General features: G+C 25.8%; 1 protein-coding gene and 1 long non-coding RNA gene across 2 annotated transcripts; both read right to left on the bottom strand.

Moving 5' to 3' along the window:
- Positions 1 to 26: 26 nt before the first annotated feature.
- LOC129619097 (protein obstructor-E-like) lies at positions 27 to 9,028 on the bottom strand. The gene is made up of 5 exons (XM_055534186.1): positions 9,010 to 9,028; positions 2,027 to 2,257; positions 989 to 1,177; positions 594 to 877; positions 27 to 442 (listed from the first exon to the last, which is right to left on the bottom strand). Exons 1-5 carry the CDS (start codon positions 9,026 to 9,028, stop codon positions 383 to 385), a joined length of 783 nt encoding a protein of 260 aa, XP_055390161.1. The 3' UTR covers positions 27 to 382.
- An 8,268-nt stretch (positions 9,029 to 17,296) lies between these two features.
- Positions 17,297 to 20,837, bottom strand: LOC129618458 (uncharacterized). Its single transcript, XR_008697805.1, has 3 exons — positions 20,530 to 20,837; positions 19,334 to 19,539; positions 17,297 to 17,490 (listed from the first exon to the last, which is right to left on the bottom strand). It is a non-coding gene; the product is annotated as an uncharacterized LOC129618458 (long non-coding RNA).
- Between the last annotated feature and the right edge of the window lie 3,494 nt (positions 20,838 to 24,331).

The raw sequence follows: 24,331 nt of genomic DNA, 5'->3' as shown, positions 1-24,331 counted from the left end.
TCTATTGAAATTATTTCAATTATGTATTTATGTATGTACATATGTACAAAAAACAAATTTATTTGTACAAATTTCCAACGACATTATTTGTGACATACTTACATATATGTATTATTACAAAAACAAAATTAAAAAAAAATTAATTCTAAAAAATATTTATAAAAATTTATAATTAATTTACTTGATTTTTTTTCTTGAAATTCTAAATAGAAAAATTATAAATAAGAATTTTTATAAAATGATGAATAAAAAATATCGAAAAAAATAAAATCCAAATTGTAAAAATTAAAAATGAATTCCGTTACTTCACTTTTCAACAGCAAAATTTCCGTAGAACATTATTGATTGATTATGAAAACTAGTTATTACTTTTCATATATTTCTAATTTCTTGGCCTATGTGGATGCTTTCTTTGAAGTGGTAATTGTGGGGCACTTTCAATCTAAAAAAGAGAAAATAAATCAGAGGTCGACAATATTATAAATTAACTAAATGGTATTTTCGTAAACATTCGAAAATTACACAAATACAATTTGTTTACTCTCTGAATCGAGCTGATCTAAATAAAAAAATAATATTCTTAAAAAAAGTACCTCTGAATCTCCTTCATCTTTTAAATTTTGTAATTGTTGTTGATTTTTTCTATTTTGATTAGAGTTATGGTTATTAGGTGGACCAGCTTCTTCTTCAACAGGTGCTTGAGTTGTTGGAACTTCACAATCTTCAGTTGGTGGAACAACACATCTTAAAGAATGTTTATCAAAAACAAGTCCAGCTGGACACCTTTGTAATCGTGGATAACCACCCTGACATTGCCAATATCTATTGCATGATTTTCCTAATGCAACATTTCCATTTGCATCGTCATTACATAATGCTGTAAATTTGATACAGTAAAAAAATTTGAAAATTAAAAAAAAATATTAAGAAGTAATTTTTCCTCTTTTTATAATATTTTTTATAACGCAGAAATATAAAATAAACTTACGATGTTTTTGGCAACCATCGACATTTTCAGGCCAATCACAACTATGAGCATTTTCGTTATATAATAAACCACCAATACATAATTGTTCAGTTGCAGTACCATTCCAACATGTCCAATAACGAGTACATGATGTTTCATGTCCAAATATTCCATAAAGCCAGTCACAGTGTTCAGTTGAAATGGGACCATCTAAAATGAAATAACGCAATTAAATTTTTATGAAAATTAAAAACAAAGGACGTCGAGAATTTCTTCGAAACTTTTTGGAATTTCATCTTAATCTGCCGCACACAATGCGGCAAAAAAATTACGCTTATGAAATCAATTTAGTGAGATAATTTCACGGAATCAAAAATTTTTATTGTAAAAATTATTTTAATTCATCCTGCCGCAAGTTTTTTATTCACTTTTTGCCATACTACAAGGCTTAAAATATTTAAATTAAGTTTGCATGTGTAGTATTATATTCGTCATGAAAGTGTAAGCATATTATGAAATAGTGACCGGACATCATACATAAAGTGCATGAATGTATTTGTAACAACTTTCACAAATGATGTTCAATAAATTCCTCATTAAAAAACATAAACCATATAAATTAAATTCAAGTAGGTAAGCATAACTCAAACAAGTCATGAATTTGAAAATACCTGAAATCAATAGCACAAATTGAAGTTGATGATTACCTTACATTTTTACCAGTTCGTTGTGTAACACTATAATAAGTATTATTATAAATCATGTACCTATAATTAAAATCATTTGATCTCTCTCGTTCAACTTTTTATAAAGTATTCAAATTTATTAAAAATTTTTGTTTTCATTTAATTTGTAAACATAGCATCGAATGTAACCAACTATTAATTGTTAAAGCCGAAAATTATTTTAATTCTTAATTTATTTTAGACGTTTAAACAGGGTCTTGGCAAAATGGCATGTAAATAAACTTACACAAACTCAAATAAGTCAATAAAAGAGAATTTAAATATATGTAGTAGAATGACAAAAATAATAATAATTGAGAAAGAAAAAACTCACTTGCTAACTGCTTGCCATTGCAATAATTTGCACGCCATGGATAATCACAACCTTCTGTTACTCCCCGATGTTTTCCTGCAAATACTAAACCATTCGGACAATCATACAATTCTGGTTGATTATTAACACATTCCCAATATCTGTCACAATAGGTTTCATCACTAACAACACGTGATTTTAATTTACATGGATCATCCTGATTACCTTTTAACTGTTGACTATGAGCTTGTTCTGCAAAAGAAAGTATAAATGTACCAGTATATAACATCAAATTATTTTAATGTCGTTTTCATTTATTATTTGAAATGTCACAGTAGTATTTACATATAAAAATGAAGTTTATCATAAATTTAACTTCAATAGTTTTTGAGATTATTAATTAAACCATTTTTAAATGTTAAATTATTGTTAGTTGTCATAAAACAGTTGACATATAAGAAATATGAATGAGGTGGCAGTAGGAATTCTAAAATCATGGTTTGGAAATGAGGCAGGCAGAACCCTCCAATACTGTTCTGTTACGGTACGGAACGGTAAATATGATTTGTTGGGGTACGACAAGAAGGAGGCTAGGATGACGGCTCGTTTTCTTATTAATCACTTTTGACTTAGTTAACGTACGCAATAACGGTGGCAGATTGTGCAAAAAGAAGATGAGAAATTGAGACATCACTACTATTGTGATGCATTGAGAAGAAGCTGTTAATATTCCTATATAGAGTAATGTTAATGTGCCCTCTGACTAATAAATTATCTAGAAGAGTAATTGAGCAATTATTCCGACAGGTGGCTTTAAATTTTTGTATGGACAATAGACTTCAAACCTTCAATATTTAAATTTATAGGTTCAGTTTTTTTCCTACATAACAAAATTTCCATAAAAAACATAGCATTCCATTTACAAACTACTTTTAACTGTTTCGGAGTAGTTTGAAGTGCCCTATTCCTGTAAAAAACGCATAACAGCAGTGTTGTGCCATTTGTCGTTCAAACTTTACAAACAATTCATATCTTTGTATAAGTTTTATACAAATTTCTGAAATAGAACAACCCCGACTATTTAAAGATTTATAATACAAAGTACAAATAATCAAAATACAAAATATAATTGGAATGTACGCATCGCATACTAATTTTAATAGATTTGGAGAAAAAAAAAGTCGAATCAACTATTAAAAATGCAAACCATTCAAATAGAAAATTTTTGTTTTATTTTCTGTTGGCTTAAAAGGGTATTTTTTCGGTTAATATAACAATATTTTTATTTATAAAGAAAAATTCCTGTGATTATCTATGCAATTTAAGTATAATTTTTATTTACATTAGACTAAAAATATACTAAAAACGAAGGCAAAATTCTTAAAACAAAAAAAAATGTGTACAAAGGACAAAAACATATTTTTACTGTTTGACAAAATGAAACACACTGAGAGCAAAAAAAATTTTGTAAGGATAACAAAAATATTAGAAAGTGCAAGTCACGTGAGCGTCATAAATTTGAAGATAAATGCAAATATTTTTATCTCATATAGTCTATCGTAGAATACACAAATAATAATCTTATATACATACACACACATGTACATAATATTTTTTTTTATGTAAATCAGAAATATTTTAAAAGATTTTCATAAATTTTCTTCTATTTACATATTTATATGTATATATAGCGCGTTCTCATTTTTTCTTTGATTAATAGTCTTTTGAGAACTTTGAATTATAACATTGGTTTTGAACAATAAATAGTTTGTTCCAATATACAAGCATATAATATGAAAAGAAGACATTTTCAGGAAATTACAAAAAAATTATACAGTACTTGCTTTTAACATCATAAAAAAAACCAAAGAGAAAAGATAGAGTTAATCATGCCATCTATGTGATACCCATACAATTGAATAATTCTAAAAGTTTCATGATACAGGAATTCATATATTTTTTAAAAATATACGGCAGAATAATGCAAACCTCAACAGTATTTATAGTATGACCCTCTACTAAAATAATCTTTTACAATAAATTCAGATATTGTATAGTCTTCACAGCTCCCGGGACCATTCTCCCGATCAATAACAAATTCTAGTTTTTACTGTTATAAAACGTTTTTGAAAATTTAATTTAATTGATTAACAAACAGAATGATAAACTTATAAAAATTAGAACACAATTCAATCGGTTATAAATAACACAGATTATATGTCATAGCGACGCTGACCCTAATGTTGCCTTCAATAATATTTTAGTCGCTATTAGTCAAAATTTTAAAAATGTGCAGTCCTAAGCGATAAGCTTTTCTGCAGGTTGAAGTAATATATGCCACGCAACACATAAAAGTATGGACTCTTAGAAGAACACATTCGCTAGGAAATTTATTTAACATCTTGAACCTATTAACTGGCAACTGGCCACCGAGATCATATAATCTCTCTATTAATCTCTTGTTTAAAAGTTAACATTGGGCATGCTATTGGCAATATTCCCGCTAAAGTTTGGAATATACCACTAAAATCATAATTGTGATCACCTTTTCATTTTTTGCCTTATCAAAAAAATGTCTACCTACCACTGTGTCAGACTAAAGTTGAACTTCCATTAAATGTATAAATAATGTACGTAATTCATTTGAAATAAATATTATTTAATACAACAAACGTAGCTTTGAAATTAGAATGTTGATATTAAATACATGAACATGTATAATGTATGTAATCAACAAGAAATGAAAAATGTTATATAATAAAATTAAATAAGCTTAAAATTTAATCTACGTATGTATGTATTAATAATAAATTCATGCAAATTACTATCATTTAGTTTTTATTATGTTAAATTAAATTAAATATTTGTAGTCCAAATCGCTAAAAACAAAATTCATTATTTATATGTACACGAATTCTGCGTTAAAATAAATTATATCTGCTTGCCTGTGTTTATGTCTGCACCGGTTTCAGTGATAGTGCGAGAACTAATTTAGTTCATAAAATTTTCACAAAATTTTTATACGAGTAATATTTAGCAAAAACCACAATCATAATTAATTTGAGTGGCATATAGTGATCAGGATTTGCGTAAATGTAAGAAATTTTCAAAATTGTTATTGTTTAAGGAGTGGGGAATTTTTATTTTTGTTCTCTTTATGGCAGTTCGGCATAAAAGCTTGTCAAAATGTTACTGTAATAAGAAGCTTGCTTACATACACAATATTTAAAAAGAGTTCTAAGAGTTCCTTTCTTCTATATTAGTGCAATTAATAATCAATGTACAAGAATAAGTAAAGCAGGAAAAAAATGAAAGAAGTGATTTTTTTTAAATTAAAAAAAAACATTTTAATCTTTCATTTCCAATCTTATAATTTCCATCGGGAACAATTTTTTTTTATTAATTATTTTTGCAATTTATAAAAGAGATTGGGAGGATTATGAGGATTTTTTTAAATTCGTGTGAACTATAACAAAATTCTGATACAGTCCTGAAAAGTGAAGTCACTGTATTTAAGCATATTTCTGAGCCAATTTCACAGTTATAGAGTCTGACAGTTACACAGTCAGAAATTAAAAAGTTTTGGCGTTTTATTGTGTGACTTATTAACGTAAATTAAAAATATCTATACGTATCAACTTCCCCGAATCATCCCTATTTTCTTGGACATATGACTTGAGGATGGAATATTATTGGTGAGAACTTTCAAGTTTAATATATAATTATTGACATTCAGAATTATACGTTGACTAATGACCTACAACTTACAACATTACAGTTGTTAGCATATCATGTAAAATTAGTAGCACTTCTTCAAAAATGTCTCGAGTTAAATATCACGAAAATGATGGTTTATGTAAAAAAGAAGCCCGGTGAAGAACGCTAGGCGAAGTGGATTAAAAAGAAAAAACATATTTTCATTTCATTTATCTGACTTTTTCTGTCTCTTTTTTCATTCTTTATTTATTGGATAAAATATTGAAAGCAACAATAACATGGAACAAAAAAAAGTAATTCCATTGTCCGTCCATTCTAATCATTAATTTTGATCGCATTATAAAAAGGAATTTTTCCTTATTTTTAATATTTTTTTTCACTTTTTTAATTTATCCAAGAGGACAACTCATTAAAATTCTCTTATTTTTTTTTGTACAATATTTTCATATTAAAAAGAAAAGAAAAATTTATGATTACACGGCCTTTCTTTTGTTAAAAGTTATTGGAGCAGAAAAACTATTATTTAAGTTCTTTGCCTTAAATTATTAAAATTTTAGAAATTCTTGTAAAATAATTATTTGTTTTTCTTAAACAAAAAGAAAAAATTTAATTTAAATAGAATGATTAACGGTTAGGTTATTAATTGCATGACAATGTTGGATTTTTAATAACAAAAACTGAGGTAATCAACCCAAAATTTATTGGCTAATATTAACAGTTAATATTTGGCACGCGTCTTTAATTTTAAGGAGAATTTCATTAAAATTTACTTCAATTGTTCCAGAAAAATGGCATCGTTAGTTTTTACTGGAATCAAGAAATTTTATTTTTCGTTTATTCATACTATCTTAGTAGCATACAGAGTTTTAACAGGACTTCTCTCTCTTTCTCTATTCAGAACTAATATCTAGAATTGCCGCCTCATTTTTACTTGACTGAATATTTCATTTCAGTCCTTTTCAAAATATTCTTCGGTTTGCTAATTATTTTACTTCCATGATCACTCCATCCAATTATTATTTTAATTAGTCTGGCCTCCAGCCATTTATATATTTATATATATATATATATATATATTTGTTTAAATTTCAATCGGCTGTTAGTTGCACAAAGATCTGTTAAATTTATTCTGAATTGTTTCAGAAATCTCAATCGTACCAAGCACTAATAAAAAATATATAATTATGGAAATATTTTGAAAAAAACACATGCGGCACATATCTAAATCTAGCATATTTTTTATATCAGAAATAATTTCTTCTCTTTTTAACCCATTTAAAACATTCGTGTTGACATTAAGAATTCATTCCTCTTTAAAATAGCTCTAAAATTATTTTTTACACATCAACTTTAAATTCAATTTATTTTTTCCATTTGAATATTACGGTGGTAAATGGATCAAATATGAATACACAATATTTAAAAAACAAAAAGTTCCGCAATATAATTTAAAAAAAAAACTGTAGTAATGTATGTGTAAGTATTTATATTTGAATGAAAATCAAAATATATTTTCACCTAAGGTGTTGTTACGTCAAAGAAGCTATTAAGGAAAAAAAATACCTAACATTCTCTCATTTAATGTGCGTTTCAATTGTACCTTATTTTATATAATAAATTTAAACTTAATTTTGTATTATGTGAATTTTATTTTAACAATTCACATTTTAAAAACATTTATGTTTGTAGCAAAATGTATATTATGTTGTACTTTGAATAAAAAAAAAATTTTAATGTTTGAATATGTCAGAGATGGTGATACTTGAAAAATAAAATTGCATTTATTTTTGTAAAAATACAGCATCTTTCATTCAAAAGGAGGAAGTTAATGCTATGTAAAATTCATATTTGATAATTTTGACATCAGTTATGCAATTTAAGAGCTTTTTGTTGAAAAAAATTAAAGCCTTGTTAAACTTGTTCGGCGATCCATATTCAAAGAGCATATTAAACCAAATCGAGTTGATGTTTTTGTTAAAAAGCGAATAATCTTAATATTTTCACTGCGCTCGTGTTAAAATTATTTAAATTTTATGTTTCCCCCAGAAGTATGCAATAAGTACCTATTGCATAAAATTTTTCCAATAGATTAGAGAGAATAATTTAAGTAGAAAGTTATTACTTATTACTACTTCTACAAAGCAAATTTGCTACTTCAGAAAACTACTGATTTAGTTCGAATTTATTCCTCGTTCTTTCAATTTTAATGTTTTTTCCTTTATTTCCCTGAATTTTGATTCCACTCAAAATTTTACATTAATCAGAAAAATCCTATATTAAAATATCTTAATACTTTAAGAAATTAAAAAACATGGTAAGGATTTTTTTTTGTATTAAAATAATAATTTCCTATTTTTAATTAACTCCGGTATTAGCTCTTGCAACTCTTTCAAACCTCTTTTTTAAAAATCTTCTTTTAATAGTAATCTACTTCAAACAATGTCTTCATCTTCGTACCTTTCACATTTTTTTTTAAATAATTTTTTTTTGAAAAAGAAACCATATAATAATAATAAGTTTGTGTATAACAAAATAATGGCCTTAGGGAAAATCTATTTTTTGTTTATAAGAATAAAAATTTTTATACTACAAAAAAATGAGAACTTTTGCACAAAATTTCCTTTAATGTCTGCTTGTAACTTGTATTGTACCAATAATAAAAATGGCCAAATATAAGAAAATACTTTTTTGACTTATTTGCTTTAAATAACACAAAACAAAAGTTATTTTCTTAAAAAATTAAAATGAAAATTACTTTCTTCCCAACAATCAAAAAATAAATGAAGACATTTAGGGAATTTATGTAAAAATATTATAATAGATTAAATCAATTCAAAGATATTTGGAGCGGTAGCCCCACCTGGGACCATTCAAAAGTTTTCAAAGCAAAATTATTCGCTTTAAAAGTACGCTCTAAAACTAGCATCTACCTAAATAGGCGCATCGTGCGTAGTGCTTATGTCAAAATGGGATCTAAATCAAGTGACTTAATGCGCCTACTCAACGCATTGAAATTTGTGATTTTAATATTGTTTTTCTGTTTTTTTGTTTTTTTTTTTCCTAATGTCAAATTGATCTGCTTATTATCAATTCAAATATGAAAAGTACGTACTTAAAATTTAACAACATAAATTTATTTTGGAAAATAATTTTGAATTTCAGAAATTTAAAAATTACCAATATAAGCACATTTATACTCAAATAAAGTTATATATACTTATATGTATGTATATATAACAAATTTTTGACAATAAATCTAGAATACGCGATGTGTTCAATTCAGTTACCTTCTATGCTTATATGCATATCTACTTATCCTACGAACTACACACCCATTTATATAGATCTCTATAGAATTTTCGAAGGGGCTCGCAAAAAAATTATCATGAGGCAATTTTAGGGTAACGAAATTGAACAAGAAAGAATAAATCCTTTTATTTCATCAAACCATGTAAATATATAGAAGCTAATAAAGAGGGTGACAACCTTACATCATTCATTTGAATTAAAACTCAAATATCATTAAAAAAAAAATTTTCAGGAATTTTGTTTTTGTTTTTGAATTTATGAAGCAGCACATTCAATAAGTGTTTGTTGAGAAAAAAAAAGAATCACATAATTATCCTAGTTCCGCAGCTCGCTTAAGACTGAGTCAGTTCTTATTTTTCTAGCATTCACTAAAAATTTAATATTAAGTTTTCCTTCTGAAATTGAGAAAAAAGAAGTAAGAGTAATGTGAAAATACTCTGAGAATTTGGAGAAAAAAACTAAACGGCAACACAGTTAGTAAGAACGGCAACAGCGCTAATTTTATTCGTTAACTTTTCTTTTCTCATTTATTGTTTTCTTTTTTCTGTTTTATGAACATGTTACACGCGCATCATTTTTCGCCTCACAAATAAACATTTAAAATTTTATTTAACGCTCCACCCTTTTTTTTTCGTTTTTATTCATCTGAAACTGAATGTGATTAATTTCTTGTCTCAAACCATAATTATTCTAAACTATTTCAATTATATTACAAAAAAAAAAATAATATTAATTCACATTTGGAATTGTTAGGTTTTGTTGCAACATTAAAGAAAAAGTAAGTAAGTAGTTTTTACTGTGACCTACTTTGAGTATGACCTGTTTTGGTGCAAAAATATTTTTTTTTTGTATTGTACATATTTAATTATCTGTAATAAAAATATATCAGATAGATAAGTAAATTATAAAAACTTATTAAATTTCAAACAATTAAAAGTTATTTTAAATAAAGGTTAAATTAAAAATTATACACAATAGTCCAAAAACAAAATTAAAACAATAAAAGGTCAAAATAAAAAGTAAACTATGTTTGAAACAAGCGCAAGATATAATGATGAACTGAAAAAATAAAATTTAAATTTTGACTTTTCCTCTCTTTCTCCAAAGTCACAGAAAATAGTCTGTGAATACTACTTAAGTTTGTTATTATATAGGCAATACATTAAGATAAAATTTAAGTATTTCTACATTTTTCGTATTTTCTCGAGAAAAATTCAAACTAGCGGCGCAAAACATCCCATAGTCGTTATCTCGTTTCCGTTGTATTTCGTATTGCGATTGAGTAATATTGCATAGAGTGCATAAACTAATTTCGTTGTGAAACCACCACACTTTATGCATAGTTCAGCACTGACATTAAGAACTCTATTCTGACATATCTCTAATGTTTGATAATATATTGAGTAAAGAACAAAATTTTTGTATAAAAGTCATAACATGCTCCTAGTTATAACGATAATTCGTATTGAAAATTTACATACTTACATATGCTATACAAGTACACAACAAGAATTTTCAAACATAATGAAAATATTTTTTTTTTACCTACCAAAATTACTTTTAAATTTTATTTATGTATTTGTTTTGCCATCTCTTTTACAACTTTGTTTACTTTTGTGTGTTGCAAAAATTTTTAAAGTTAATTTTAATTTTTCTCTTTATATTTTCTATGAATATTTTACAAAATATAATAAAATAAATAGCAAGTTATTGTGCATTATAGCAAATTACATTTTGTTTTTATAATTTAACCTAACGCTAATATTTCTAATTTACAATAATGGAAACCACAATCGGAATGTTGTCAAGAGCAGAACGTCAGAAATCTGTACGATTCATAAAAAAGATTCAATTTTGAATTTACATTTACAATTTTATATATCTATTAAATATATGTATATTATGTAAAATTAAAAAATCCAGCAGTCTTGAAGTAAATTTTTTTAAAGAAACAAAAAATTATAGCACTACTTCAAATTATTGCACATTACTTGAATGTGTAATACCGAAAATAAATCTACTTTCTGTTGGTAGCTCACTAATTAATTAGTATTAAAAAAATAGTTTATGGCTTACTGTAGTGATTAAACTCATTATAAGGTGATCTAACTTTGAAGCATTAGCAGAAATACATATATATTTTAATAAAAAAATAAAAATTGTTTTCATAGTAATCGTGATTTTTAATAATATTATGTAACATGCTAGCACATAATATTCGTTTGGATATAGAGTGACCATGATTTGATAAGAAAAAAAAAGGACAAAAATCATTTTTTCGCTAAATGATTGTAGATTTTCCTTCAAATCATGAGAAAGCGAATGTGTATGAAAAAGAGATAACATTATGTTAGAAATGGTACCGATTTTTTCAATGAAAAAATAGTTCTGCAATCAAAAGCAATTTAATTTTAACATTTCAAAAGCAATTTAACAAGCAGTTACTGCGTTTTCAAAAAAGGAAAGTGTGAACTAATGAAAAATCTCAACAGTATATAGCGTTATCGCTATCTTATTTTAGCGTGTAATAATACTACGTATACAACACAGGGCATACTAATAGTTTTTTAAAATGTAGTAAATGATGTAGTAATATTCACATATATTCAAATATTCAAAACGGAGACCGAACGAACATTTCGAGCACCCAAAACCTATTTGGTGTAAAAGACATATGTCCGAGAATAGTTAGACAGTTGGTCACCCTATTTTATAGATACACATTTTGTAATCTTAGTATTAATGATTGTATGTATGTGTTTTCATATACAGTAATACAATTTTTATTTTTTCAAATTTCATTTTTCGTTATGTTCAGTTGGGCATTTAAAAAGTTCATTAACATCACAAGCTTATAATAAAATTATTAATGATTGCAAAGTCACATGTTATTTTCAGATTAATTAATAAATAAAAAAAAAAAAAAACAAAATTTGCTACCTTGTGGATTTATTAAATAAGAAAATAAAAAAATTAATTACTATGAATTAATTACTTATATTTTATATGATCAGTGAAAGTGAAAAATAATTAATATGAAGTCGGGAAGATAAATAAAACAAAAAAAAGACTTTCTTTTTACAAAAAAACAAAAGTGTGACCTATTTATGCCAAAATTACTATTTATTTTTTAAGTTTTTAAATTCAAATAGAATGTATAACTCAAATAGAATTTTATAACAGTGGATATGGCCAATACAAAATCATGTAACACAGGACTTCATATGAAAAATGCATATTTTGAACTGAGAACTAGAGCCTGATCGTAAATCTCGCTATTTTTCTCGGCAAGGGAGAAAAAAATGAGTAACTATTATATATTTTGTATAATGTAATTTTCGAGTGAGAGGAATTATTCGGTATTGTGTATCTCGTTTTTTCTCAAAATATATACAAAATTTATTTATTTTGTTTTTAAAACTGAGACCTTCAGTTGATAATTTGAGAGAAAATGCATAAATCCAAATGAAAAAATTAGTAATCTTATTGGAAAAAGGAAATATCCTTTTCTAAAGGAAACTGAGAATTCTGATTTGAAAGTGAATAAAAAGTGAGAGTGAAACAAAAATGCAAGACACACAATTAGACTAATTATGATATTTATAGGGGCGGCTTACAATTCTAATCAAAATATTGCTTATATTTGTAACTTTTCAAAACAAAAAACAACCGTAATTTTACCTTAATTCAAACATCAGAAATTAAATTGTCAAGTCATATGTAATTGACCGAAAAGTCAATTACTCGTGATACGCACACGCCACCTACTTATATCATTTGAATCTGATACAATAAACACAAAAACAAAAATTTTAATTCTAAATTAACATTCCGTAAATTTTCTAATTCTCATTACACAAACAAATTTATAAAAAAAAAGGTAAGGTTATCAGGCAATTTTCCAATACAATAAATCGCGCATTTCCTTTTAATTAAGTCAAAAACAATAGAAATGAAAAATTAAACAAAAAAAAAAGCAATTCTTTGGTAATTATCGTTTGTTCTTAAACGATAAAGGATTCTATCAAACATAAGGATATTGAAAACATAAAAAAAAATGCAATAAAAAGGATAATTAAAAAACAGAAAAGTTTTTCCTAATCAAATCTAAAATTCCGCATGAAAAGGGCACCAAACATTTTACAAAACAACAAAAAATCTTCTTCTTAATGACAAAGTATAATTGTAAACACCAAAAACAAAATTAAATTAAACAATTGAAAATAATAATGGGAATCAGAAAAACAAATCTTCAAAGACATAAAAAAAAATATCCTTAAAAATCTTATAGATTTGTGACAATATACTTCGTACTTAAGATTAATGCGGGAGCAATTTAATCCGTAAAAAAATATTAACCTCAACTATTTTTATTTATGCCTAGACATACTTAGTATTCCACATTAATTTCAATCTCATAAAATGAGAACCATATGAAAATTAGAATGTGCTGACATTTTTTTTAAAAGATGAAGTTTGGATTCGTTCCTAGCCGCAGGTATTTTCTTGAATCACTCTTGATTCTTGGTTATCTTGATTATAATGATATCGGCACATGAATTAAAATTGTATACGTTTATTCAAAGTTCGTACATTCAGAGAATTGCACTACACACGAAAGTACATGAGGAGGAAAAAACTGTAAATTTAAATCTATATTCACAAACAATTTTATCCAGGATAACTATAACATTGGTTACTCCAGAAAGTTTTTTTCCAATATATTTTTATTTTTACAAGATACAGAAATTTTAATGTTAAAAGCCATCGGAACAACAAATTAATTATTGTTGGGTCAAACGCTGATTAATGATACACCTTGTATATTATTTTTATGTGAACTTATTTCAATTTACTTTCAGTATTGTGCAGATCAGATTGATATCAAACAATTCTTTTATTATTTAATAATGCACGATATCGTAAAAAAATAATTTTTTTAACCTTTGAAAATTCTTTGTTTGTGAAATTAATTGAGGTAACAGTTTTATACACACACAATTTACTTTGCTATTAAACAATTAAAATTATATATGTACTCTTAAAATTGTATATGCCAAATATATACATATATAGCTCTAGTAATTATGAATTTTCGCTTTCATATACCTATCTTATAATTTTATTAAGACGGTACTTTTAAATAAATTATAATTCTTACCAGCAAAAGAAAATAATAACAAAAAAAAAAGATGAAAGAAAAGATGAAAAATAAAATCTCAAGTTCATTGAAGAAAATAATATTATGGGCCCTAAAACAAGGGAAACGGATATTTTTATCTCATTATACGTTACACAGCACCAATATCAAACTAATCATTGTAGGATGACGTTGTATAACGATTTTCTATTGAAAAAATAAACGCAAATCGTGAAAATTTTTTTCTAATCTTAATTTTCCTTTCTCTTTTAAATTATTCGGTTTTTACATTTTATAATTATAGTTTCCCCTGTTGCTATACCCAAAAATAAATTCAGTTCAGATTTCGTATAGTTTTAGTTTCCTTTACTTTAAACTTCAAGGCAAAATCAAAACAAGATATAATAGCAAATAATCATCTAAGAGGCAATTATACCGATTTATTATCAATTACTTAATTAATAATATTGGACGAATATAGCACTTCCTCAAAAATTTTCAAATTTTGAAAAATATTTTATTTATTATACTCTGCCTGCACCTTCGTGAAGGGTATATTCAGTATGGAATTTGTAACTACTTAGTGTAACTACAGAGTGGCGTAGGCCACACATAAAAAAAAATTTTTTTTTTTGCTGCAATCGGCTATGTACATATTCTAAAATCAGTAATATTAGTTTTCAGTTTCGAAATAGCTTTTTTCCTATTTATTTTTCACAAAAGTATTTTTGCTTTTGTAAAAATTTTCTGATTTTGTAAAAATTTTCTGATTTTTCAAAAGCAAAGTGGCATAACCGACATTGTGGCTTACGCCACTCTGCTTCTGAGCCCCTCATATTATATTCTTGATCAGCGTAAAATTTTGCGTTCATTTGGACATTTAGAGTTTATACGAGTATAGTACTTCTGTCCGCTAATCCGTTTCTCCGTTCGTCCGTCCGCCCGTCCGATCGCACGATAACTCAAAAATTAATAATGCAATCACCAATCTTTCACATGTTATTTCTATTCTACCAAGGACTGCTGCTATTGCTATTGGATCAATTTCGACAACGGGTTCGGATAGCTGCCATACAACTCCAAGGAGAAATTTTGATTATTTGGAAAAATAATAAAGTTATATTCATGAAATTTGGCAATCGTGTGTCCAATTTTAGGTCGGACATATTCGTGCAGTTTCTATAGAGTGATCCGACAAGTTCGAATACTTGGTATATAACAAGAAAAACTAATTCTAGATATTCTAAAAACAAATTTTTAAACTCAGATTGTTTAGGTGTAGGGTATAATTCGGTCGGTTAATATCGACTGTAAACGTTTATACTTGTTTTACTTGTTAAATTTTTTATTAAATTAGATTTTGATTAAAAAAAGCCCAGTTGATGCAAATTTTTATTTTCGTCAAGATTTTTCTAGATTATTGCCTGTATAAAACTAGCGATAGGATTTTATTTCTCCTTCTTATAGGATAAGAAGGGAGAGTAAATTGAATAGTGAATTAGATGAAATTATTATTAGCATCGCGAATTTCCTTTTTGTGTTATTTACATACATATGATATTCCTTATACATAATATAAGGAAATAATTATAATAGTAGATAATGTTTATACATACACATAAATAGTCAATTAATACAACTTTTTGGTGTATGATACAAGAATACTATTATGTGTACGAGTACAGTGCAAATTCGAAAAACTGTTCCCTTTAAAAAGTAGCAATACTTAAAATATAGTAGTACGGTTAAGAAACTTGTAATAAAGCAGTACAGTTGAGAAACTTCTTGATGTAAAAATAATCGCAAATATCAAAAACAGGACAAAGTATTACAACTCTTTCGACAACTACTCCTTTTGTAACATCTATTATCGGCTAGAAAAACCTACATTTTGCATTATGCCAAACCCGCATTAGTCGCAAATGTGAGATTTATACCTAATTTGGATTTTTTTAAATCTATAGAAATTCCAATCTCTAAATTCGTAACTAACATAAATAAATTATCAAGTAAAACAATAACCTAAAATATTTAAACTTTGCCTACATCAAAATGTAAGCTGCAATAATACTAAAAGCAATTTTCTTATGTAAATTTATATATATATATAAATGCACATATGTATATATGCTATATATATATACGTTATATATATCTGTATGTATATACATGACATTTTTTTTCAAATTACGAAAAGAAATTACAGTATTCAAACACTTTTTTCCTCTTTCATATTTTATTTTATAATTGAACTTTATTCATTTTATTCCCTCTTTTTAAATAATTAATTATCTAATATGACAAAAGATTTTGGAAATAACTTATAGTACTACTTGTAGTTAAATAAAATATTATGACACATATATGTATGTATAGACATGTGTGCCCTTAAGGCAATCATTAAAATTAAGTATGTATTGTGCAAAAGCGTGTAAAAAATATTATGGGCTACTATTATTATAATAAACAAGGCAATTTCACATTACGTGTAATATTACAGTATTGTATAATTGTCAATATTATAAATTACCTCAGATCAGTAGATTTATAGATGAAAGGTAAATCCGTTTTTTTAATTATAGTGTTGCCATTTTTTTTTATAATTTTAAAACTTGTCAAATTATAATGATTATGAGAAAAACCAGATGTTTTAAATTAAATTTCTTTTAAAAATTTAAATCTGAAAACTATCTACTCGGACCATAGAGGACCATACTTTAATTTTGTCTAAGATTTTCCTTTTAATCGTATTCTAGTAAATTTTACATATGTATTAAAAACCTGAAAGTATTAAATTTCAAAAATAATTGCTTGAAAAAATTCTAAGCTTGATATTAAAAAACATTTAATTTTCACTAAACGAACACATTTAGAACACTTTTGACAGAAAAAAAAAGTGGATTCCACTTTCCATATTTTCAAAAGATTCAGTTTGAATTAACAACTTTAAATAAGACAAAACTCTAATTAGAGGCTTGATTTTGAATTTCAGAACGAATTTAAAAGTCTTCAAGATAATTAAATAAAAAAATTGAATTGCTTAAAAAATTATCAATTTATTGTAAAAATTTATTATCATTTAAAATTCTATTAGAAATAATAAGGACTAATGTACTTACCAAATAGAAAAACTGTTATAACAACAGTTAAAATAATTTTATTTGTCATCTTCATCAATTTTTTCCACAATTTTATTGTTATATTTTAATTATTAAGCACTTTTTTTTTAATATAATTCAATTATTTTTGACAATCTTTTTCAAAATTTCAACATAAGTATAACACTAATTTAAAATTTTCATCTATATATTTACTGTAACTTAAGAGAAGCCAAAAACAAGGATAAATAAAAAGTTTTAATTTTTTATTAACTTTTACGCACTTGTTTATAGAAATTATACATAAATTGATTTTTTATATATAACGTAAATAATATTTATATACATACATATTATGTATATATACACATACAATTTTACATACATGTTTTTCTTTTCAAAACTAGCTTGCAAATTAAAGTAGGTTTTTTATTTCCTGAATATTAATTTGAAAAATTCCCTGATGCAGTAGATTTACTATAAATTAATATAGTAAAAAAGCAAATCAATATTTCTTTTGTTTTTTCCTTTCGATCAAATACGTCAAATCCAAAATGTACCTAATTTAAAATATGTAATTGAAAATTAAATAAATTAACAATACAGTTATCGTTTAAGAACTTTGGAAAATATACAGAAAGATTAATCAGAAATACTCTCAGAAATAGGATCCAAATATTAATTATTCAATTTTATTGAGTTTCAAGTTTGAATTTGAGAAATATTCCAGAAACTTATAAAATAGCAGCAGCTCAGGTATAGAAAATACAGCAATTTGACATAAATGTATGTACATACATATGTAATATGAAAGTAGCCAAAAATAGTTTATTGTATCTTATTGAATATGTTATGCGTTATCTATTGAATATGAAGCAACCACAATCGCAAAATTTTTCAAATCACTTGACTCTACATTTTTCTGTAGAGCCAACCTATAAAATAAGAGTTTAGTTATTAATATTCTTTACAGTGTTTAATATATTTTTTTAAAAAAAAACTTTATATTCATAAAGAGTTCAATCGATATTTTAGAATATTTTTCAAATATAGTTTTTTATGTGCACTACTTATAGTATTTACAGTTTGCGTTCAAATTATATGTATACATTAGTATGTATCTAAATTTGAAGTTTATGTAAATGATATAATTTTTACGCTCTGAATTTTTAGTTTATCGTTAAATGGAATAAATTAAGAAAATTTCTTTTAAAATCAATCATTGAATATAAATTGAATTGAATAAATAAAAGGTTCATTCAACAGTTAATAACAATATCTTATATGTGAAATATCGCACTCTTTTTGGTAAGTATGATGGTAATTAGCTTTTTTTTGAAGAATTTTTGTAATTAATATTCTTGAATCAGTATGAAACATTAATTTCAAATGTTTGTTTTAGAAACCATTTTGAACATTTTTAACTTAACCCATTAGATCTTCAAAGTTAAATAAGCGAAAATAAAATTTTATCAAAATTGGTCGGGCGAAATTGAGATGTGGAAGTGAACTGTAAGGCAGAAAAATCGAAAAAAACACTGATATCTCGAAAAAAAGATTTACTTACTGATTTTAAGTAGTACTTAAAAAGTGAGTACCTACCTGCATAAACAAGTAGGTAGTACCTATGTCCATAGGACACAATTTTGATATTTGTCGAACGGTAAATGCTGGGTTGGATAAATTTACGTTTAAATCAACATTTTTAATGAAATTTAAAAGATTAAATGTTTCTTAAGCATTAACCGGTAGTCTAATTATTAAATGTAAATACGTATGATATAATATGGGAATATGGGAATTATGGACAAGGCTCTAATTTTTTCCTTGCATATATTAATAAATTTTTATGAGTATCTATCTGTACTCAAAGCTGTTATGAGAACGAATTTAAATTAATTGTCTAACCAAATAACATATTTTTTTAAGATTCATAATACATAAAGAAGAATACATAAACAAGTTCATGATATACAGCTATAATTTCAATTTCGAATCCAATTATAAATTTATGAATTAATTCAGTATAATTTATAAATTTATTTTTGTGGAAAACGTTATTACCGTGAATTTAATAACTTCCCAATTCCTAATAAAAAAAAAATTATTTTTTTTCTCTCTTTTTGGAATCAAAATTCCGCTCCTCCTTCGCAAAGATTACTGAAAAGCAGTACGTATCATACATGCACACATAAAAATGATTATTTTGCTTTTCTTTTTTATTAAGGAACAGTAATTAAAACACTTTCTCGTTTCCTTCATTGATCAAACTATTATTATACAAGGTTGAACACAATTACGTAAATGTAAGTAGTTACATACATAATATATATTTACTGTATTCAGGTAAAATGAACATATACAAATGGAACACCCACACAAACAAAAAATGTAAATATAAAATTTTACATTTATTAAATAATTATTATTGATTTGCAAATTAAATATTTATGAAATTAAAAAATTTAAAAAAAAATTGCATACACAATTTAAAATTTTAATGATTTTAATTTCATTAAATAATTTGATTTTTCGGAAAAAAAACTATAGTTAACGCGAAATTCTGCGTAATAATAATTTTATGTAAAAAAAAAAATCTAAATAAATTTTTCAAAATAATTAATGTATGTATGTATGTATAATTTCAATATTAAATATTTTAACTAATGCCGAATATATTCTACCAGCCCACGAATTAAATAATTTTCCGAAGCGACAAAATTCGCAAAACCAAAACAATGGATGAATAGTTTGTACTTCGAATTCAGATATGTTTCACTCGATCCGATTCATATTGATTTAATTATTCTCTCTCTCTTTTTTAGTATTCTCTCTTTTTGTTGTACATTATTTTAGTTTCAGATTATTTTCAATTATATTATGTATAATTGGAAGTAATTTTCAAAAAGTAGCTTTAAATGCAATGCCCTTTCATATTTGAAAGACAACAAAAAAGGTATTTTTGAAAAAATATGACCATACAACCGAAAATTTTAAATTGTACTAAAATTATTTCAATTGCAGTATAATAATCAAATTTAAATAATTAACATCAAAATGCAATATTTTTAAAAAAAATTACAATTTCCTTCATAAAATGAATCCAATACCCCACTAGATCTACCTACATATATGTGTGTAGTACGTATATGTACATTTAAATTTGGAAATTATTTTTACGTTACTCTCTGAATATTGTAGCCTGATGCAATTTATTCGGCATTAGTTTAACAGCATAATACGTAGATGTCTCTAACTACTTATTTAATTTTATTCAAATACAAAATATGAGTTAATTGAATTCATTTATAATTTAACTTTAGTACAAATATGTACATATGTATGTGCACTTTATGATTATTTTTTTTTTTTATTATTATTTTCTATTTTACGTAATTAAATTTTCTTTTTTTTTTTTGTAAAAATTAATTTTAAGCAGCTTTTTTTCCTCTATTATTTAAAAAACGTTTCTTTTTTAAATTTTTCACAACTTTTTCGATTGGTAAGTAATCTGCAACTGAAGGTAAAAATTTGCGACGGACTTTAAAATCACTTGAATGCTATTGACTTTTTCGATAAACAGCAAAAATAACAGAAAAAAAAAATTTTTTAAGACAAGTTTTAATATTAGTTTTTGTTAGTGTTTTTTTTTTCATTGTATATTCTTTTTGTGTTCATTCAACTTGTGGGGAGCATTGAAAAACAGAGAAAAGATAAAACAATAATGGAAAAAAAAAATAAATAAATAATAAATAATTCAGGCACTCAAACTCAAAAACACTAACTCTTTTCATTATTAAATTCAATATATTTTATTATTACAGTAGTTTCTGGAATGTTATATAGCCAACAATTGCACTGTACTTTTGTACAATTGCAATATTGCAATTGAAATAAATTTTGGTACAATTTGGATATGCATTGGGCCTATTTACACTTGCATGCATTGAGCGTATACACAGTACTTACGTTGTGCTTCTCAAAGAGGGTGTTAGAGCCATAAAAGAAAGACTACTGATACGCTAAAAATGGATACTCGTGTAAACAGATCGAATATTATTTGCATGCCATCGAATATTTATTTTTCCTTTTCTACTCCCTTTGGGAGCATAGGGCATCCACAAAGCTTCGCCATCTGACTCTGTTCTGCGCCATTTCTTTTATTTCGGACCATGTTTTACGGGCGCCCTTCACCTCTTTTTCTATACTGATCTACGCCATGTTTCTTTAGGTCTGCCTACTCTCCTTTTACCCTGCGGATTCCATTCAAGGGCCCTTCGTGGAATACTACTTACTGGCCTCCGAAGTGTATGGTCTATCCAACCCCACCTTCTTCTGATCTGCACGTATACTGGTTCCTGCCCCGTTAATTCCCAAAGATCCCTATTGCTTATAGTTCTCGGCCAGAATATTCCGCATATTACTCGTAAGCATCTATTATTTATCAATAACAATTATTTATAGATAAATAACAAAAAAAAATCGAATAATTTTAGTACAACTTAAATCACGTATTTTTAAAAATTTTCAACTTTGATATGTGTTTAATAGAAATAGTACTATTGTCTGAGAAAGTACAAACTTTGTTAAGTATAGGAAATCTAGTTGATCTTGCCGTTTTATTTTTTTTCCATTTAAGTTTTATTGACAAACAAAAAAGTTTTACCGATTTCCAACTTTTTTTGAAATGCTATATATGTACTATTTTAGATATACGTATAATGAAATAACTTAAATGATGAAATATATTCTATAGTTTAATTCAATTTTTATTTACAGAAAAATTTTGATTGATAAAATATCTTGTCACATCTCTGGTTCATTATCTTACAATATGAAACAATACACATTGTGATTAAAATATTAAACTCAAAACTTACTCAAACAAATAACTTCAATAAGTTACTACTTTAAAACTACTTTCAGCTTCGCAGAATTTAAAAACTATTTGTTTTCTTAAAATGTACAATTTATAAGGCAGGCATTTATAGTATGTAACCGAAAAGTAACAATTAGTGATTGATGAGTTTATGTGCTCGATTGCATTCACGCTTTCGAGTAATAAGTGAACCTTTCTGTAATAAATAAAAACAAACGTATTAAAAAAAGAAAAATCTTTAATGAAAAATTTCAAAATTAATAAAGGCTCTAAAACATATTCAAAAACCTCATCAAGCAGAAGAGAAAAAACGTGAAACGGAAAAATAAGAGCACGCTATACAAACAGAACTGTGTTTGAGCGTCTAAAATATAAAGCGTATAAGAAAAAATAATACGTACAAGAAAAAATATAAACATCTTTAACTTATGATCATGTAATAAATATCATTAAACTTATTATTATCTTTCAGTAATCCTTTAAGGAAATATAGCATCTGGACACCTGAGACCAGCTAGAAATACTGACTGAGAACTTTATAAAAACCTACTAATGGCAAATGCAAGAAGAATGTTCGGTATACAAAGTAAAATGCAAGTCTTATGACAAAATATACATTGTCTAAACGCAGATACCAGCAACTATAAAATTGAATTGCATCATTTAAATTAACTAAAATAAGCAAGAAGACTAGAAATTGGCGATTTTGAATCTGTAGTTACGGAACAGTTAAGTGGAACGGGTCGTACAACGACACATACATATATTAATATACATATGTATGTATAAAACGTAACAATCTCTCCAAAAAACGTACTCTTTCTTCATAAAATAAAAGCAAAATTATTTCTGTTGTAAGGTAATAAAAGCAAAAATTTTCTAATTATATCTAACCTTTGAAAGCTAATGGCTGAAAATAAAAAAATTATTTTAAGTTTCATTTCAATTTTACTCCAACTTGAAGTTAACATTTTTTTTTATTGTGCATGTGTACAATTAAAAGATTCACATAAAACATAATATTCTGCCTCACCTATACACCTACCACTTTCAAAACAATTTGAAAATATGCGCAACGATATTTCTTGTTTAATTTGTATATTGATGAAAGGTATGTATACCAATATCTTTCCAAGTATTTTCAACAATACGCTCTAATATAACTTCTAATAGTTATCTCGGATTAATTGTACTTCGGATTTTCGTCCTGAAAATCAATTATTTTTTATAAATATTTTAATATGGATCATGAAATAATTTTACCCAATATTTGCTTACATATGTAGATTTCAATTTAAGCGTATGTACATAATCTAGCATATTATATATGTATATGTATAACATGTAATTATAAATTAAGCAAATTCAATAAGACAATGCCTACTGACCTTCATTAAGGTACTTATATGAAGGTATATCAAGTTTTTCTTTTAAGAAAAACTTCTAGTTCAATCTTTTCAAAATTTAATGAGAAACTGTTCAAGGAAACGGAAAGAATGAAATAGTTGACCTTGGAGTGCAAAGAACCGCTTAAAAATGCTCGTCTTTTGAAAGATAAACAGAAAATAATGCAAGTACTATAGCATATGCACAAAAAACTGTCATAGTTGATCAAATTCATGTTTTGTAAAGTAGCACATTTCTCTTTAAAAATTTAAGTCTAGAACCATTGTATATATACACCTATTTTCTTTTAACTTTCGGATAAATCTAAAAGTAATCATTTTCGTCACTTAAATGGCATACATAAGTTAAAGTATAAGGGAAAAAAATGAGTGGATAAAGAGAATTTCTTAAAAATTAAAACAATTAATAACGTCAAAGAAATCGGTGGCCAACCTCATTGGCATTTAGCATATTTTGAGCGATAATATTTATGGAAAGGGAGGAATCATAAAATAATACAAAAATTTGTGAATAAATGCAAATTCTTGTACAAAAGGCCGAAATAAAAGAATATTGTTTGCTTTCAATACCTTCTCCGTAAAACTATATTGGCACCTTCCTGTATGCAGTTGCATTTAAGATGCAATAAGTATGCGAACCCAATATTAATTTCATCAACTGAAAGATTTAATATTAAATTTAATGATTCGCCTTAATGAAATTATTTTTTATTTATTTTGGTTATATTTTATTTAGCCAAAAGATCTCACATTCGTGATTGCGTATTAAAAAAATTT

This window comes from Condylostylus longicornis, unplaced genomic scaffold (assembly GCF_029603195.1).
Source record: "Condylostylus longicornis isolate FDR11 unplaced genomic scaffold, ASM2960319v2 ptg000001l, whole genome shotgun sequence".
NCBI lineage: Eukaryota > Metazoa > Arthropoda > Insecta > Diptera > Dolichopodidae > Condylostylus > Condylostylus longicornis.
Note: the sequence above shows the minus strand (reverse complement) of the source record. Positions and strands in the feature narration are given on the sequence as shown.